Here is a 21,348-nt window from a genome sequence, read left to right on the forward strand (position 1 = left end):
GAGTGGACACACCGCCATAGTGACAGTATTGGGCAGCGTCACTCATCCTGTGAGTGGACACACCGCCATAGTGACAGTATTGGGCAGCACCACTCATCCTGTGAGTGAACACACCACCATAGTGACAGTATTGGGCAGCACCACTCATCCTGTGAGTGGACACACCGCCATAGTGACAGTATTGGGCAGCGCCACTCATCCTATGAGTGGACACACCGCCATAGTGACAGTATTGGGCAGCGCCACTCATCCTGTGAGTGAACACACCGCCATAGTGACAGTATTGGGCAGCGCCACTCATCCTGTGAGTGGACATACCGCCATAGTGACAGTATTGGGCAGCGTCACTCATCCTGTGAGTGGACACACCGCCATAGTGACAGTATTGGGCAGCGCCACTCATCCTATGAGTGGACACACCGCCATAGTGACAGTATTGGGCAGCGCCACTCATCCTGTGAGTGGACACACCGCCATAGTGACAGTATTGGGCAGCGTCACTCATCCTGTGAGTGGACACACCGCCATAGTGACAGTATTGGGCAGCGTCACTCATCCTGTGAGTGGACACACCGCCATAGTGACAGTATTGGGCAGCGTCACTCATCCTGTGAGTGGACACACCGCCATAGTGACAGTATTGGGCAGCACCACTTATCCTGTGAGTGGACACACCGCCATAGTGACAGTATTGGGCAGCGCCACTCATCCTGTGAGTGGACACACCGCCATAGTGACAGTATTGGGCAGCGCCACTCATCCTGTGAGTGGACACACCGCCATAGTGACAGTATTGGGCAGCACCACTCATCCTGTGAGTGGACACACCGCCATAGTGACAGTATTGGGCAGCGTCACTCATCCTGTGAGTGGACACACCGCCACAGTGACAGTATTGGGCAGCGTCACTCATCCTGTGAGTCAACACACCGCCATAGTGACAGTATTGGGCAGCGCCACTCATCCTGTGAGTGGACACACCGCCATAGTGACAGTATTGGGCAGCGCCACTCATCCTGTGAGTGGACACACCGCCATAGTGACAGTATTGGGCAGCGCCACTCATCCTGTGAGTGGACACACCGCCATAGTGACAGTATTGGGCAGCGCCACTCATCCTGTGAGTGGACACACACAGTTATATGCCAGAAAAGAACTTAGGAAACATTATAATAATGGTTCACTTAAGAGTACTGGATCAACCGCATGACCCAGACGGGTAAACGGTGATGGAATATTTAACATTACCGTAATATCCGGAGTGGTGTCGCCTGTGTCTTCACTCTCCATGTGAGCACTGAGTCCCGCCTCGAGGACCACCAGCGTGTGTGAAGAGTCCAGAGTACAAGATACTCTAAGCTGAAGAAGCAACAACGTCCTGCCTAAAACGTGGCCTGCCGGCTACTGCAGGCTTGCCAGATCCAAATTGCTAAAAGTAGCGAGCTGACGGTCAAAAAGTAGCGAATTTGCAAGTAGAGTAGCCCAATTTTTTGTTTAGTCAAATCGAATCAAATCAAATGTTTATTCGGGTAAAAGTACATACATACAAGATGAGTTACAAACATAATGTTAGATTTCTAGATAGCGACAGTACATACAGACAGACGATATTCAAATTTAGTAAGTTTATCTTCCTTCTTCGATAGAACAGACTGCTGATGACTTACCTCCGATATATTTTGTCTGTGTTTTAATGTTTCACTGTGTTTCTTTAAACCACTTCTATGAGCTCTTATCTCAGTTCTACAAACTTTACAATATGCCTTATTTCCATCTTCTTTCACTTCAGCCAACCATTTTTCAAACACGGGATCCTTAAGCCAGGATATCTTTTTTTGAGATATATACAAGAGTTGTTACATTCTTGTACAGCCACTAGTACGCATCGCATAGCGTTTCGGGCAAGTCCTTAATCCTATGGTCCCTGGAATACGATCCCCCGCCGCGAAGAATCGTTGTTACATCCAAGTACACATTTTACTGTTGAGTTAAACAGAGGCTACAGTTAAGGAATTGCGCCCAGTAAATCCTCCCCGGCAAGGATACGAACCCATGACATAGCGCTCGCGGAACGCCAGGCGAGTGTCTTACCACTACACCACGGAGACTGCTAAACGGTGATGTAGCCCAATCTAAAACGCTTTCTGGTATTTAGACCACTTCCCCATTTTACACTTCTTTATCTTAACACTTAAGCAAATTCTAAAAGTAACTTCTTTTCTATATGCGGTAACTTGTGTCGAACTATCCTTCTGGAGGCCAGAGGGGCTCTGAAAAGTAGCACAATTCGCTACTTGTAGCCCAATCTGGCATCCCTGGGCTACTGCTTCCCGAACTCACTATTAACCTGCTTTAACTATGCTCTTATTTAACTCGTATTTACCTCAGGTCTCTCAACACGCATTAGGAATATATACATATATATATATATATATATATATATATATATATATATATATATATATATATATATATATATATATATATATATATATATATATATATATATATATCAATTAGTGGTTCTTGACTATAAGGCTGCTCACTAGGCCTACACATGCCTGAGAGGCCTACAATACTTTCACTCTCCCAATTATATGTGAACTGCCATTTACCGATAAAGTTTTGGACTGATTGAAAATGCATCTTAGAAACAGATAAATTATACGAAAGACTGAATGATCAGTCTAATGGAATGTAATGCTCTTTAAAACCAACGACCACTAATGTGGAAAACACTGGTATAAAATGTAAATAACGTGAATGTACAATTCAAACCTACATAGAGCTAGGCTATGAATATACCATAATATCGCTGGTGTTATATGTTATTAATATCTGCCGCTTCCAGTAGATATATGACTGTACTTGATCAATGGAGCTGTTAGTGTACTTAGAAGGTACAGAAGTAGTTTATTATATAACAAGCTCTAAAAGTCATTGACAATTCATAATTTCATTTTGATGGCTAGGCTAGTGACCGTTACTGTTGTGTGAATACTTAATGAAGGTCACTTTTAGTCCTATTTAACGTGGGAAGTGAATATACTTCAGCTTATGAGGACCTGCTTACAAAAGGTGATAATTTGATGGTCTGAGAACAGTTAGATTTAAATTCAATCTTTCATAGCCTAGAAGAGTGAAATATTTTCAAAATCAAGAGAATACTTTTTAATTTTTCCTATTACCTTTACAATTCGTTATAAAGGGAAAAGGAATATATAAGGAGAGAAAAATGCATTTGAAAAAGAATTATTCATATACAAAAATTAGGATTGATTAGGTGCACACTCCTGGTCTATGGTAGTTCAGAGTAGTTTTGGTCGTATTATTGAACAGACAATCACTGGAGCTTAATTAGGTTGTTCAGCGTTGACCTGACCTCGTTGTGACCTAAACCCGATGTCAGGTGAAGATATATTTCTTTCTTTAGGAAGTCCTTAGAGTTTGTGTCATAGGCTGTTTGTGCCTTATTCTTAACTTATGCTCCTGATCATGTGAACAGGTTTGGGTTCAGAACTATAGCATGACAAACCGTCCGAAGATCACTAAACATATACAAGTCAGTCTGCATCTGTTGTTTAGGGAAAAAGAAACTCTCTGCATTACTTCTGGCCACACTACAAAATGAAATCCTTGTCAACTGTCATCAAACACTCTGGGGTCACATTGATCATGAAATATTGCAGTAGATGGATTGCAAAGTAACCAGGACCAAAATACACTCTTCAATATACATTGAAGCAAGGCCAGAGTAGTAACAGAACTCTAAAATTCATCAACAGGTAAAAACAGGTAACAGTACTGCCATACACTCTTAAACCAGTTGACTGATAAACGAATAGCAGGAAAAACCAAACAAAATACAACAGGATGCATTTATTTAGTCCTTGTAAGGCCGTAAAAAAGCCTCTCGCACATAAATACTTCATACAGCCTAAAGTTTTCTTTCCACAAATACAAGAGTCATCCTCGATAGTTCACAGTCGCTCGCGTCTACAACCACTCCATAAACCTACAATGTTAATCTTCCATCAGGAATACATTCTTGTAGAGCTGCCACACTTGCAGTAGCTGCTCATGAAGGGACCATAATGATTTACATACAATGATGGGACGCCACATTCGTAACTCGGAGTTACGGGTTCCATCACAACGGGTTCCATCACAACGGGTTCCATCACAATGGGTTCCATCACAACGGGTTCCATCACAACGGGTTCCATCACAATGGGTTCCATAACAACGGGTTCCATCACAACGGGTTCCATCACAATGGGTTCCATCACAACGGGTTCCATCACAACGGGTTCCATCACAACGGGTTCCATCACAACGGGTTCCATCACAACGGGTTCCATCACAACGGGTTCCATCACAACGGGTTCCATCACAATGGGTTCCATCACAACGGGTTCCATCACAACGGGTTCCATCACAACGGGATCCATCACAACGGGTTCCATCACAATGGGTTCCATCACAACGGGTTCCATCACAACGGGTTCCATCACAATGGGTTCCATCACAACGGGTTCCATCACAACGGGTTCCATCACAATGGGTTCCATCACAACGGGTTCCATCACAACGGGTTCCATCACAATGGGTTCCATCACAACGGGTTCCATCACAACGGGTTCCATCACAACGGGTTCCATCACAATGGGTTCCATCACAACGGGTTCCATCACAATGGGTTCCATCACAACGGGTTCCATCACAACGGGTTCCATCACAATGGGTTCCATCACAACAGGTTCCATCACAACGGGTTCCATCACAATGGGTTCCATCACAACGGGTTCCATCACAACGGGTTCCATCACAACGGGTTCCATCACAATGGGTTCCATCACAACGGGTTCCATCACAACGGGTTCCATCACAATGGGTTCCATCACAACGGGTTCTATCACAACGGGTTCCATCACAACGGGTTCCATCACAACGGGTTCCATCACAATGGGTTCCATCACAACAGGTTCCATCACAACGGGTTCCATCACAACGGGTTCCATCACAACGGGTTCCATCACAACGGGTTCCATCACAACGGGTTCCATCACAACGGGTTCCATCACAATGGGTTCCATCACAACGGGTTCCATCACAACGGGTTCCATCACAATGGGTTCCATCACAACGGGTTCTATCACAACGGGTTCCATCACAACGGGTTTCATCACAATGGGTTCCATCACAACGGGTTCCATCACAACGGGTTCCATCACAATGGGTTCCATCACAACAGGTTCCATCACAACGGGTTCCATCACAATGGGTTCCATCACAACGGGTTCCATCACAACGGGTTCCATCACAACGGGTTCCATCACAATGGGTTCCATCACAACGGGTTCCATCACAACGGGTTCCATCACAATGGGTTCCATCACAACAGGTTCCATCACAACGGGTTCCATCACAACGGGTTCCATCACAACGGGTTCCATCACAATGGGTTCCATCACAACAGGTTCCATCACAACGGGTTCCATCACAACGGGTTCCATCACAACGGGTTCCATCACAACGGGTTCCATCACAACGGGTTCCATCACAATGGGTTCCATCACAACGGGTTCCATCACAACGGGTTCCATCACAATGGGTTCCATCACAACGGGTTCTATCACAACGGGTTCCATCACAACGGGTTCCATCACAACAGGTTCCATCACAACGGGTTCCATCACAACGGGTTCCATCACAACGGGTTCCATCACAACGGGTTCCATCACAACGGGTTCCATCACAACGGGTTCCATCACAACGGGTTCCATCACAACGGGTTCCATCACAACGGGTTCCATCACAATGGGTTCCAACGGGTTTCTTTAGTGAGGTGGTTTAGGAGAAGAGTGAGTTGGTTTAGGAGAGGAGTGAGGTGGTTTAGGTGAGGAGTGAGGTGGTTTAGGTGAGGAGTGAGGTGGTTTAGGTGAGGAGTGAGGTGGTTTAGGTGAGGAGTGAGGTGCTTTAGGAGACCAGTGAGGTGGTTTAGGTGAGGAGTGAGGTGGTTTAGGTGAGGAGTGAGCTAGGTGGTTTAGGTGAGGAGTGAGGTGCTTTAGGAGAGGAGTGAGGTGGTTTAGGTGAGGAGTGAGGTGGTTTAGGTGAGGAGTGAGGTGGTTTAGGTGAGGAGTGAGGTGGTTTAGGTGAGGAGTGAGGTGGTTTAGGTGAGGAGTGAGGTGGTTTAGGTGAGGAGTGAGGTGGTTTAGGAGAGGAGTGAGGTGGTTTAGGTGAGGAGTGAGGTGGTTTAGGTGAGGAGTGAGGTGCTTTAGGAGAGGAGTGAGGTGGTTTAGGTGAGGAGTGAGGTGGTTTAGGTGAGGAGTGAGGTGGTTTAGGTGAGGAGTGAGGTGGTTTAGGTGAGGAGTGAGGTGCTTTACGTGAGGAGTGAGGTGGTTTAGGTGAGGAGTGAGGTGGTTTAGGTGAGGAGTGAGGTGGTTTAGGTGAGGAGTGAGGTGGTTTAGGTGAGGAGTGAGGTGGTTTAGGAGAGGAGTGAGGTGGTTTAGGAGAGGAGTGAGGTGGTTTAGGTGAGGAGTGAGGTGGTTTAGGTGAGGAGTGAGGTGCTTTAGGAGAGGAGTGAGGTGGTTTAGGTGAGGAGTGAGGTGCTTTAGGAGAGGAGTGAGGTGGTTTAGGTGAGGAGTGAGGTGGTTTATTGAGAGGAGTGAGGTGGTTTAGGTGAGGAGTGAGGTGGTTTATTGAGAGGAGTGAGGTGGTTTAGGTGAGGAGTGAGGTGGTTTATTGAGAGGAGTGAGGTGGTTTGCGTATATTCCAAACAAACTACGCTGTACTTGTGTACAGGAGGAAATGTATATGTTTATCTCTCAGAATGTTCGGTAATATGTTTATTGCTTGTGATGTGTGTCTATGTATGTATTAACACGATGTACTGAACGGGGTGAGAATAGCTTGAGTTACCCTCATCCCTTTGTGTGTATTTTACCTCAATAAACTTATTTCAATATCAATTTCAACTACGCATCAAGCCTAACGCACTCAGTCTGTAGTAGCCTAGTGCACACAAACACTTATATGTTGCATTACATTAAATCTGTACACTGTAAATACCTATCGCTCTATGATTAACACCACATAATGGTAGTTACAATATAGTGAAAATACAACTAAATATGTCTAGACGAAAAAAAAGTGCTATGATAAAGAAAATGCAAAACCTAAATCGGAACCAATAAAAGGTCAGTAGATGGTGGTAATGACTAGAACACCTTGTTCGGACCAGGAAGCTGGGATCCCTCTCACACACACCCACACCCACACCCACACCCACACCCACACACACACACACACACACACACACCCACACACACACACCCACACACACACACACACACACACCCACACACACACACACACACACACACACACACACACACACACACACACACACACACACACACCCACACACACACACCCACACCCACACCCACACACACACACACACACACACACACACACACACCCACACCCACACCCACACCCACACACACACCCACACCCACACACACACACACACACCCACACACACACACACACACACACACACACACACACACACACACCACACACCCACACCCACTAATCAAAACTAAATGGGTAGAACACCTGGAGCGAAATGATATAATATCAGACAGACAGTATGGTTTTCGATCAGGAAGATCCTGTGTATCGAATTTACTCAGTTTCTATGATCGGGCCACAGAGATATTACAGGAAAGAGATGGCTGGGTTGACTGCATCTATCTGGACCTAAAAAAGGCTTTCGACAGAGTTCCACATAAGAGGTTGTTCTGGAAACTGGAAAATATTGGAGGGGTGACAGGTAAGCTTCTATCATGGATGAAAAATTTTCTGACTGATAGAAAAATGAGGGCAGTAATCAGAGGCAATGTATCGGAATGGAGAAATGTCACAAGTGGAGTACCACAGGGTTCAGTTCTTGCACCAGTGATGTTTATTGTGTACATAAATGATCTACCAGTTGGTATACAGAATTATATGAACATGTTTGCTGATGATGCTAAGATAATAGGAAGGATAAGAAATTTAGATGATTGTCATGCCCTTCAAGAAGACCTGGACAAAATAAGTATATGGAGCACCACTTGGCAAATGGAATTTAATGTTAATAAATGTCATGTTATGGAATGTGGAATAGGAGAACATAGACCCCACACAACCTATATATTATGTGAGAAATCTTTAAAGAATTCTGATAAAGAAAGAGATCTAGGAGTGGTTCTAGATAGAAAACTATCACCTGAGGACCACATTAAGAATATTGTGCAAGGAGCCTATGCAATGCTTTCTAACTTCAGAATTGCATTTAAATACATGGATGGCGATATACTAAAGAAATTGTTCATGACTTTTGTTAGGCCAAAGCTAGAATATGCAGCTGTTGTGTGGTGCCCATATCTTAAGAAGCACATCAACAAACTGGAAAAGGTGCAAAGACATGCTACTAAGTGGCTCCCAGAACTGAAGGGCAAGAGCTACGAGGAGAGGTTAGAAGCATTAAATATGCCAAAACTAGAAGACAGAAGAAAAAGAGGTGATATGATCACTACATACAAAATAGTAACAGGAATTGATAAAATCGACAGGGAAGACTTCCTGAGACCTGGAACTTCAAGAACAAGAGGCCATAGATTTAAACTAGCTAAACACAGATGCCGAAGAAATATAAGAAAATTCACCTTCGCAAATAGAGTGGTAGACGGTTGGAACAAGTTAAGTGAGAAGGTGGTGGAGGCCAAGACCGTCAGTAGTTTCAAAGCGTTATATGACAAAGAGTGCTGGGAAGACGGGACACCACGAGTGTAGCTCTCATCCTGTAACTACACTTAGGTAATTACACTTAGGTAATTACACACACACACACACACACACACACACACATACACCCCCCCCTCCCCCCCCCCCACACACACACACACACACACACACACACACACACACACACAAATCAAGGAACTAGTGAAAGAACATAAGGCGTGGAAAGTGAAGTGTGGTGACTTTGAAGAAATAAACAAGAAAATAGACTCATATGGTGAACAACTCCAAGCAAGCCTAAGGGCTAACATAGAGTTAGGTAAGGATCTCCAACTGGAAACTTCACTGACAACTCACATAGAGGAGGTGAATAAAGAACTAGAAAAGTATAAAGAAGAAATAAAAGCGACATATGCTCAAGTTGTAAAAGAGAAAGAGACTATCAAAGAAGTGTGTTCGGAAGTCAAGACCAGAAATGACCAACAAGCAGCAGAAATTAGGCAAGCAATTAGGAAAGAACTGGTTACCAACAGTAAACTGGTACAAAACACTGCAGATAGAACTAAGTCCATAATCATTTTTGGATGTTTAGAGAAGGAAATCTCATCTAGGGTGGACCGAGCGGCAGAAGAGATGAAAATCATAGAGAAAATAGTAGGTTTAGGAGAAGGCTCAAAGGAAAATGTCAGTGATTTTAGAAGAATAGGAAAATATGAGAAAGAAAAGAACCGCCCCTTGAGGGTGACGTTTAATGTAGTGAAAAACATGATGGAAGTGCTAAGAAATGCCAGGAAACTGCAGAGTGATGAGGTTGGCAAATCTTGGTCAATAAGACAAGACCTCTCCAAGGAAGACAGAGAAAAGCTGAAAATGAACCTAATTGAGGCAAAACGTCTAAATGGGGATAGAAATGAAGAAGACAGAAATTCTTTTTTTACAAAGTGACAGGGACTGGAAAGCTTGTGAAATGGTACATAAAAACAAAGCAACAAGATCAGTAGTGGAAGGGGGAGTAAAGAGCAAAGGAAAAGGGAACATGTTCCTGAAAATTGTATATACCAACATAGATGGAGTGAGGTCAAAAACTTTGGAGTTGCAAGATATAATCCAGCTTAGGGTCCCAGATATTGTTGCATTATCAGAGACGAAACTTGAAGGAAATATAATAAATGAAGTCATATTCCCAAGAGGCTACTCAGTTTGGAGACGTGACAGGAAAACTAGGAAGGGAGGAGGAGTGGCTGTACTGGTGAAAAAACACCTGAAGGTAAAAGAGTTAATATTTGAAAACCCTCAAGATATTGACATAATGGCATTGCAGGTCTGGAATCAGGATGATAAGCTGATAATTGTAAATACCTACAGCCCACCAGCAAGCAACACTTGGACAAAGGAAGAACTGGATGACAAACGAGAGGGCCTCATAATGGCCATGAGAGATATTATTGTACAAGCAGATAAAGATAAATCACGACTGTTGATACTGGGGGACTTCAACTTTAGAGCAATAGACTGGGAGGCCTATGAAGCAAGAACGGAGGACTTTTGGACATGCAGATTTGTGAACCTCATTCTGGAGACATTCTTGTATCAACACATAAAGCAAGCCACAAGAATGAGGGAAGGAGATGTACCGTCAGTACTGGATCTAGTATTCACCAGGAAAGAAGAAGAGATTTTTGACATCCAGTACCTTCCTCCCTTGGGAAAGAGTGATCACGTCCTGTTAGACATTAAATATGCTTTAAGATATCATCTAGAAGAAAATGGGGACATTGAAACAGTTGATAAACTCGATTTAAGGAAAGGCAACTATGGGGAACTTCGAAATTTTTTTAATGAGTGTAATTGGACAGAATTGTTGCTACGTAGGGAAGTAAATGAAATGTATGCCAAATTTTTAAAACTATACGAGGAAGGCACACAAACATTCATACCAAAACAGAGATGCAGGGCCAGAAAACAGGATTGGTTCGACAGAAATTGTGAGAGGGCAAGAGACCAAAAGACACAAAAATGGAATCAGTATAGGAAGAGGCCAAACCCCCAAACATACCAGCGATACAAACATGCGAGAAACAACTATACAGCAGTAAGGAGAGAGGCAGAAAGAAATTTTGAAAAAGGGATAGCAGATAAATGTAAAACAGAACCGGGCCTATTCTTCAAATTCATAAACAAGAAATTGCAGGTAAAGGATAATATCCAGAGGTTGAAAATGGGAAACAGATTCACGGAAAATGAAAAGGAAATGTGTGAAACATTAAATGAAAAGTTCCAAAGTGTGTTTGTACAAAATGAAATCTTCAGAGAACCAGACACAATAAGAATTCCAGAGAACAACATAGAGCGGATAGAGGTGTCTAGAGATGAAGTGGAAAATATGCTAAAGGAGCTCGGGAAGAACAAAGCAGCTGGCCCAGATGGCGTTTCACCATGGGTTCTGAGAGAATGTGCATCTGAGCTCAGCATTCCACTTCACCTGATCTTTCAGGCATCCCTGTGTACAGGAATCGTAGCAGACGTGTGGAAACAGGCTAACATAGTTCCAATCTACAAAAGTGGCAGCAGGGAAGACCCCCTCAATTATAGACCTGTATCATTGACAAGTGTAATAGTGAAAGTATTGGAAAAGCTAATCAAAACTAAATGGGTAGAACACCTGGAGAGAAATGATATAATATCAGACAGACAGTATGGTTTTCGATCTGGAAGATCCTGTGTATCGAATTTACTCAGTTTCTATGATCGAGCCACAGAGATATTACAGGAAAGAGATGGTTGGGTTGACTGCATCTATCTGGACCTAAAAAAGGCTTTCGACAGAGTTCCACATAAGAGGTTGTTCTGGAAACTGGAAAATATTGGAGGGGTGACAGGTAAGCTTCTATCATGGATGAAAAATTTTCTGACTGATAGAAAAATGAGGGCAGTAATCAGAGGCAATGTATCGGAATGGAGAAATGTCACAAGTGGAGTACCACAGGGTTCAGTTCTTGCACCAGTGATGTTTATTGTGTACATAAATGATCTACCAGTTGGTATACAGAATTATATGAACATGTTTGCTGATGATGCTAAGATAATAGGAAGGATAAGAAATTTAGATGATTGTCATGCCCTTCAAGAAGACCTGGACAAAATAAGTATATGGAGCACCACCTGGCAAATGGAATTTAATGTTAATAAATGTCATGTTATGGAATGTGGAATAGGAGAACATAGACCCCATACAACCTATATATTATGTGAGAAATCTTTAAAGAATTCTGATAAAGAAAGAGATCTAGGAGTGGTTCTAGATAGAAAACTATCACCTGAGGACCACATAAAGAATATTGTGCAAGGAGCCTATGCTATGCTTTCTAACTTCAGAATTGCATTTAAATACATGGATGGCGATATACTAAAGAAATTGTTCATGACTTTTGTTAGGCCAAAGCTAGAATATGCAGCTGTTGTGTGGTGCCCATATCTTAAGAAGCACATCAACAAACTGGAAAAGGTGCAAAGACATGCTACTAAGTGGCTCCCAGAACTGAAGGGCAAGAGCTACGAGGAGAGGTTGGAAGCATTAAACATGCCAAAACTAGAAGACAGAAGAAAAAGAGGTGATATGATCACTACATACAAAATAGTAACAGGAATTGATAAAATCGACAGGGAAGATTTCCTGAGACCTGGCACTTCAAGAACAAGAGGTCATAGATTTAAACTAGCTAAACACAGATGCCGAAGAAATATAAGAAAATTCACCTTCGCAAATAGAGTGGTAGACGGTTGGAACAAGTTAGGTGAGAAGGTGGTGGAGGCCAAGACCGTCAGTAGTTTCAAAGCGTTATATGACAAAGAGTGCTGGGAAGACGGGACACCACGAGCGTAGCTCTCATCCTGTAACTACACTTAGGTAATTACACTTAGGTAATTACACACACACACACACACACACACATACACACACACACACACACACACACACACACACACACACACACACACACACAAACACACACACACACACACACACACACACACACACACACACACACACACACACACACACACACACAGACAAAGACAAAGTATCACCGTGGATACTAAAAGAAGCAGCACAGGCCCTCAGCGTGCCTCTGGCAATGATCTTTAATGAGTCACTTATGTCAGGAGAATTGCCCAGTTGCTGGAAGAAGGCAAATGTCGTGCCGATCTTCAAGAAAGGAGATAGGGAGGAGGCACTTAACTACAGACCTGTATCACTGACAAGCATCCCCTGTAAAATACTGGAAAGAATAATTAGGCTACGACTGGTTGCACACCTGGAGAACATTAGGTTTGTGAACAAACATCAACATGGGTTCTGGACAGGGAAATCGTGCCTAACAAACCTTCTGGAATTCTATGATAAAATAACGAGGATAAGACAGGACAGATGGTTGGGCAGACTGCATATTTCTGGACTGCCAAAAAGCCTTTGATACAGTACCGCACATGAGACTGCTGTTCAAGCTCGAGAGGCAGGCGGGGGTGGGGGGAAAGGTCCTAGAATGGATAAGGAACTACCTAACAGGAAGGAGCCAAAGAGTTACGGTAAGGGGCGAGAAGTCGGACTGGCGAACAGTAACAAGTGGAGTACCACAAGGATCGGTGCTGGGACCAATTCTATTTCTTGTATATGTTAACGACATGTTTACAGGCGTAGAGTCCTACATGTCGATGTTTGCGGATGATGCAAAGTTGATGAGAAGAGTTGTGACAGATGAGGATTGCAGGATCCTCCAAGAGGACCTGAACAGATTGCAGAGATGGTCAGAGAAATGGCTACTAGAATTCAACACGAGCAAATGTAAAGTTATGGAAATGGGACTAGGAGATAGGAGACCAAAGGGACAGTACACAATGAAGGGGAACAGCCTACCTGTAACGACGCGTGAAAGAGACCTGGGGGTGGACGTAACACCTAATCTATCTCCTGAGGCACATATTAATAGGATAACGACAGCAGCGTACTCTATACTGGCAAAAGTTAGAACATCATTCAGAAACCTAAGTAAGGAGGCATTTAGGGCGCTTTACACTGCCTACGTAAGGCCAGTCTTAGAGTATGCTGCCTCATCATGGAGTCCCCATCTGAAGAAGCATATAATGAAACTGGAAAAGGTTCAGAGGTTTGCAACGAGACTCGTCCCAGAGCTACGAGGGATGGGGTATGAAGAGCGCCTGAGGGAACTGTGCCTTACGACACTAGAAAGAAGAAGGGAGAGGGGGGACATGATAGGAACGTATAAGATACTCAGAGGAATTGACAGAGTGGACATAGACGAAATGTTCACACGGAATAGTAACAGAACGAGAGGACATGGATGGAAGCTTGAAACTCAGATGAGTCACAGAGATGTTAGGAAGTTTTCTTTTAGCGTGAGAGTAGTGGGGAAATGGAATGCACTTCAGGAACAGGTTGTGGAAGCAAATACTATTCATAATTTTAAAACCAGGTATGATAGGGAAATGGGACAGTAGTCATTACTGTAAACAACCGATGCTCGAAAGGCGGGATCCAAGAGTCAATGCTCGATCCTGCAGACACAACTAGGTGAGTACAACTAGGTGAGTACACACACACACACACACACACACACACACACACACACACACACACACACACACACACACACACACACACATAAGGTAAGGATGGAGGGAGCTGAGCGAAATGTTGAAAAGGTTTTCAGGCTTGGAAAGTACAACAAGGACAGAGACCGAATGATAAAGGTGGTTTTCATGAGCGAAATCGCGAAAGAGGAACTACTAGAAAGGAAGTGTTGTCTAAAAGGTGTAGAGAAGTTCAAGAAAATATTCCTGCAGAGGGATATGACAAGGGAAGAGAGAATACGGACAGCAGACGCGAGGAAGGAGCGCAGGGAGAGAGAAGGAAATCAGGGTACCACAACCCAGAACCGTACAATCCCAGAGGGAAGTGGAGAACCCTCCTCAAACAGTGCAACAGCCACAGGGATTGGGGCACCACCCCCACATTCTACCCAACAGACACCCAACCTGCCCCATCCCCTGTCAGCCCCCCACTAAGTACCCACCTAGGGCACCCTCCCCCCACCCACCCCCCTCCCCCCACTCACCCCCCTTCTCCCCCTCACCCCTCTCCCCAGGACCTCCCTTCTCCCCCATCCCCCATGCCCTCCCTTCTCCCACATGCCTTCCCGTCTCTCCCACCCCCATGCCCTCCCTTCCCCCCCCTCCCCCCTAAGCCCCCCACTCTCCCCCACCCCACCTAAGTCTTCCCCTCTCCCCCACTCCCCTAAACCCTCCCCTCTTCCTCACCCACCTCAGCCCTCCCTTTTCCCCCACGCCCCTAAAGCCCTCCACCCTTTTCTCTCCCCCCAAGCCCCCCCATCTCCCCTATCCCCCACAGCCTCTCCTTCCCCCATGCTTCCCCAACCCTCCCTCTCTCACCCACCCCCTGTACCCTTCCCCTCTTATCCACCCCCTGTACCCTCCCCCTCTTATCCACCCCCTGTACCCTCCCCCTCTTATCCACCCCCTGTACCCTCCCCCTCTTATCCACCCCCTGTACCCTCCCCCTCTCCCCCACCACCCCAAGCCCTCCCTCCTCCACCAATCCCCCCGTGCCAGGTCCCCCCAGCTCCCACTCACCCCAGATCCCAAAGGTCCCCCACAGAAAAGAAGCAGAAGAGAGTCAGTTTCAGGGTGATGTACTCGAACATAGATGGGATCACAAGCAAGACAAGTGAACTAAGGGAAAGAGCACAAGAAGTTAACCCAGATGTAATCGGACTCACTGAAACAAAACTCTCTGGAATCATAACGAATGCCGTGTTTCCCCAGGAGTATACAGTAATAAGGAAAGAGAGGGAAGGTAGGGGAGGAGGCGGAGTGGCCCTACTCATGAGAAGGGAATGGAGTTTTAAGGAGATGGCCATCCCGGGCTGTGAGGAGTTCAGAGACTACATAGCAGGCACCATAACAATGGGAGGACCAAGAATAGTAGTAGCAGTAATATACAACCCTCCACCAAATGACAGGAGACCCAGTCAAGAGTATGAAAACAACAACAAGTCAGTTAACACTATAATTGAGAGGGCAGCCTCTGCTGCCTGTAGAAATAGATCCCACCTGCTCATCATGGGCGACTTCAATCACGGAAAGATTGACTGGGAGAACAAGGAACCGCATGGAGGCGAGGATACGTGGAGAGCCAAACTATTGGAGGTGGTGACAAGCAACTTTTTAACCCAGCATGTCGGAGAACCCACAAGGATGAGAGGCAATGACGAACCAGCGAGACTCGACCTAGTCTTCACTCTGAACGACTCCGACATAAGAGAAATCGGTTTTGAGGACCCAGTCGGAATGAGCGACCACAGTGTACTGGTGTTTGAGTACTTGATTGAAGAAGGGTTATTGAACTCGAGAAGGGATACCGAAACCAAAAGGTTAGCATACCGAAAGGGAAACTATGAGGGGACAAGAAAATTCCTAACAGATATAGCATGGGAAACAGAGCTCAGGGGAAAGACGGCCCAAGATATGATGGATTACATCACGCAGAAGTGCAAGGACGCAGCAAACAAGTTTGTCCCAGTCCAAAAGGAAAACAGAGAAATGAAGATGAGAAACCCATGGTTTAATCAAAGATGTAGGCTAGCTAAGCAGCAAAGTAAAAGGGCATGGAGAAACTATAGGAATAACAGGACACTGGAGAGCAGAGAAAGATACCAGAATGCCAGGAATGAATATGTCAGGATGAGAAGAGAGGCAGAAAGACAATACGAAAATGACATCGCAAGCAAGGCAAAGACTCAGCCTAAATTGTTGCATAGCCACATTAGGAGAAAAACAACAGTAAAGGAACAGGTTATGAGATTAAGGATAGGGGCGGAAGGATTCACTACAAATGACAAGGAAGTGTGTGAGGAATTGAATAAGAAATTCCAGGAGGTTTTCACCTTAGAGCAAGGAGAAATTCCAGAGGTAAGTGAGGGAATAGCTAACCAGGAACCACTGGAAGAGTTTGAGATTACCAGTGGGGAAGTAAGGAAGTGTTTACTAGAGTTGGACGTGACGAAGGCTATAGGCCCAGATAGAATCTCCCCTTGGGTTCTAAAGGAAGGAGCAAGAGAACTGAGCCTACCACTCTCCATAGTGTATAACAAATCACTGGCAACAGGGGAACTGCCAGATATTTGGAAAGCAGCTAACGTAGTCCCGATATACAAGAAAGGGGATAGACAGGAGGCACTGAACTACAGGCCAGTGTCCCTAACCTGCATACCATGCAAGCTGATGGAGAAGATTGTGCGAAAAAAACTAGTGGAGCATCTGGAGCGAAGGAACTTTGTAACACAGCATCAACATGGGTTCAGGGATGGCAGGTCCTGCCTCACAGGGTTACTTGAATTCTACGACCAGGCAACAAAAATAAGGCAAGAAAGAGAAGGGTGGGCAGACTGCATATTTTTGGATTGTCAGAAAGCCTTTGATACAGTGCCACACAAGAGGCTAGTGCGAAAGTTGGAGATGCAGGCTGGAGTGAGAGGGAAGGTACTCCGGTGGATAGAGGAGTACCTAAGCAACAGGAGACAACGAGTCTGTGTGAGGGGTGAGGTCTCAGATTGGCGAGACGTCACAAGTGGAGTCCCGCAGGGGTCAGTCCTTGGACCTATACTGTTTCTGGTATATGTAAATGATCTCCCAGAGGGTATAGATTCGTTCCTCTCAATGTTTGCCGACGATGCAAAAATTATGAGGAGGATTGAAACAGAGGATGATAGTAGGAGGCTACAAGATGACCTGGATAGACTGAGTGAATGGTCCAACAAATGGCTGTTGTTACGAACCCGGATCCAGCGTCCAAGCCTGGAGCAGTGACAACCACGCCATCTGTGGGTCAGCTCCCGAAACCCCCGCCAAGCGGACGACGACACCTGGTGAGGACAGCGTGTACTGGCCTCGAGGACCAGTTTCCAGTCTGGTTCAGCGCTCAACACCGCCGCTCCTGACCTCTGGTGAGGTGGTGCTCCGACGACAGCGCCATCTATGGACTGGATACGTCAGGTGTTTGTGCCCGAGCCCGTAAGTGAGGTGTTTTAGTGTGTCCCAGTCATTGATGACGTGTCTGTTTACAGAGTCGACCTGGGACCGCTGTGTTGAAGGTTGAGTCAGTCTACCCGAGGCAGCCAGTCTCCATACCTTGAACGTTGCTGCAGCTGTTGTGAAGTCGTCCACCCCGGAAGAACACTGTGGTGTGTTAGCCTGCCTGTGGAGTGGCAGTAAAAGGATTTACCCGGGACCGACTGTTGGAGACGATCATCCACTGGGGTACTGAAGACAGGAGAGTGACTTGTGTTGTCACACGAGGCTCCTGTCTAGGGCGTTCCCCTTTTATCGTTCGTGGAGTGGCCGTACCAGCCTTGTTGGCTCAGAACCTGCCAGCAGACCAGCTGGACGTGTGGTTGACGGCCTCCACGGCGGTGCCCCCAGTGGACCTGTGTTTTGGCTGACCTGTGGCCCGGGTAGGCTCGGCATTCCCAGAGGACACGTCTTGAGGCCACGAAGAAAGCACCGCGGACTCAGCACCTAGCTTCTGGATCCAAAGTCTTCAGCAGAAGACTAATTTGTGAATAATCCCCTTGTCTAGTGTTAATACCCCTCCCCCTTGTGCACTCATTTATTTTATATATTTAAACGGTGATGGTAATAATTATAATATTAAGTTCTTAACTTTCTTTCCCTACTCCCTTTAAGTTACTTGCGTCACTGATCTCATCCCTTGATAGCCACTACTGGCTTGGGAACGGATACATTATATCTTCCTCTAACAACATCAGAGTAAGGACCCCCGTTGCGTCCCGAGAGGGCCGTAACAGCTGTTGAAGTTCAACCCGAGTAAATGCAAAGTAATGAAACTAGGCAGTGGAAACAGGAGGCCAGGCACAGGATACAGAATAGGAGATGAAGTACTTAATGAAACAGACAGAGAGAAAGATCTAGGAGTTGATATCACACCAAACCTGTCTCCTGAAGCCCACATAAAGAAAATAACGTCTGCGGCATATGCGAGGCTGGCTAACATCAGAACAGCGTTCAGGAACCTGTGTAAGGAATCATTCAGAATCTTGTACACCACATATGTAAGACCAATCCTGGAGTATGCGGCCCCAGCATGGAGCCCGTACCTTGTCAAGCACAAGACGAAGCTGGAAAAAGTCCAAAGGTATGCTACTAGACTAGTCCCAGAACTAAGAGGCATGACTTATGAGGAAAGGCTGCGGGAAATGCACCTTACGACACTGGAAGACAGAAGAGTAAGGGGGGGACATGATCACAACCTACAAAATCCTCAGGGGAATCGACCGGGTAAACAAGGATGAACTATTCAACACTGGTGGGACGCGAACAAGGGGACACAGGTGGAAGCTGAGTACCCAAATGAGCCACAGAGACGTTAGAAAGAACTTTTTCAGTGTCAGAGTAGTTAGTAAATGGAATGCATTAGGAAGTGATGTGGTGGAGGCTGACTCCATACACAGTTTCAAATGTAGATATGATAGAGCCCAATAGGCTCAGGAATCTGTACACCAGTTGATTGACGGTTGAGAGGCGGGACCAAAGAGCCAGAGCTCAACCCCCGCAAGCACAAATAGGTGAGTACACACACACACATACATTCCACCCAACAGACACCCTACCTGCCCCAACCCCTGTCAGCCCCCCACTAAGTACCCACCTAAGGCACCCTCCCCCCCACCCCTCTCCTACCACTCACCCCCCCCTCCTCCCACTCCCCCCTCCCCCAGGACCTCCCTTCTCCCCCATCCCCCATGCCCTCCCTTCTCCCACATGCCCTTCCGTCCTTCCCACCCACAAGCCCTCCATTCTCCCCCACCCCCCTAAGCGCCCCACTCTCCCCCACCCCACCTAAGCCTTCCCCTCTCCACCACTCCCCAAAACCCTCCCCTCTTCCTCAACCACCTCAGCCTTCCCTTTCCCCCCACGCCCCCCAAGCCCTCCCCACTTTATTGCCCCCCCAAACCCCCCTTTCTCCCCCATCCTCCCACCCCACTCAACCCTACCCCTCTCACCCACCCCCCCAACCCTCCCCCCCTCACCCACTCCCCCTACCCTCCCCCTCCCCCTACCCCCCCAAGCCCTTCCTCCTCCACCAGTCTCCCCATACCAGATCCTCCCAGCTCCCGCTCACCCCAGACCCCACAGGTCCTCCCCAGAGGAGAAGCAGAAGAGAGTCAGTTTCAGGGCAATGTACTCGAACATAGATGGGATCACAAGCAAGGCAAGTGAACTAAGGGAAAGAGCACAAGAAGTGAACCCAGATGTTATTGGACTCACTGAAACAAAACTCTCTGGAATCATAACGAATGCCGTGTTTCCCCAGGAGTACACAATAATAAGGAAAGAGAGGGAAGGTAGGGGAGGAGGAGGAGTGGCCCTACTCATGAGAAAGGAATGGAGTTTTAAGGAGATGGCTATCCCGGGCTGTGAGGGTTTCAGAGACTACATAGCAGGCACCATGACAATGGGAGGACCAAGGATAGTAGTAGCAGTAATATATAATCCTCCACCAAATGACAGAAGACCCAGTCAAGAGTACGAAAGCAACAACATGGCAGTTAACACTATAATTGAGAGGGCAGCCTCTTCTGCCTGTAGAAATAGATCCCACCTGCTCATCATGGGCGACTTCAATCACGGCAGGATTGATTGGGAGAACAAGGAACCGCATGGAGGCGAGGATACGTGGAGAGCCAAACTACTGGAGGTGGCGACTAGAAACTTCTTAACCCAGCATGTCAGTGAACCCACAAGGATGAGAGGAAACGACGAACCAACGAGACTCGACCTGGTTTTCACCCTGAACGACTCTGACATAAGAGAAATCAGTTTTGAGGACCCAGTAGGAATGAGCGACCACAGTGTATTGGTGTTTGAGTACCTGATTGAAGAAGGGTTATTGAACTCGAGAAGGGATACCGAAACCAAAAGGTTAGCATACCGAAAGGGAAACTATGAGGAGATAAGAAAATACCTAGCAGATATAGCATGGGAAACAGAGCTCAGGGAAAAGACGGCCCAAGATATGATGGAATACATCACGCAAAAATGCAAGGATGCAGCAAACAAGTTTTCCCAGTCCAAAAGGAAAACAGTGAAATGAAGATGAGAAACCCATGGTTTAATCAGAGATGTAGGCTAGCTAAGCAGCAAAGTAAAAGGGCATGGAGAAACTATAGGAATAACAGGACACTGGAGAGCAGAGAAAGATACCAGAATGCCAGGAATGAATATGTTAGGATGAGAAGAGAGGCAGAAAGACAATACGAAAATGACATCGCAAGCAAGGCAAAGACTCAGCCTAAATTGCTGCATAGCCACATCAGGAGAAAAACAACAGTAAAGGAACAGGTTATGAAATTAAGGTTAGGGGCAGAAGGATTCACTACAAACGACAAGGAAGTGTGTGAGGAACTGAATAAGAAATTCCAGGAGGTCTTCACCTTA

At 45.9% G+C, this 21,348-nt stretch overlaps 2 protein-coding genes across 2 annotated transcripts in view; both read right to left on the reverse strand.

Annotated features, from left to right (window-relative positions):
* Nucleotides 1-1,327, reverse strand: part of LOC138373053 (exportin-7-like) — a 174,123-nt gene extending 172,796 nt beyond the window's left edge. Inside the window, exon 1 of the mRNA XM_069339073.1 lies at nt 1,249-1,327. Coding sequence (XP_069195174.1) covers nt 1,249-1,290 — 42 coding nt within the window. The 5' untranslated portion in view covers nt 1,291-1,327. The remainder of the gene's footprint in view (nt 1-1,248) is intronic.
* LOC138373269 (uncharacterized) overlaps nt 1-21,348 on the reverse strand; it is a 78,896-nt gene that overhangs the window by 40,050 nt on the left and 17,498 nt on the right. The window lies entirely within an intron of this gene.

The sequence above is a fragment of the Procambarus clarkii genome, chromosome 41 (genome assembly GCF_040958095.1).
Source record: "Procambarus clarkii isolate CNS0578487 chromosome 41, FALCON_Pclarkii_2.0, whole genome shotgun sequence".
Lineage (NCBI taxonomy): Eukaryota > Metazoa > Arthropoda > Malacostraca > Decapoda > Cambaridae > Procambarus > Procambarus clarkii.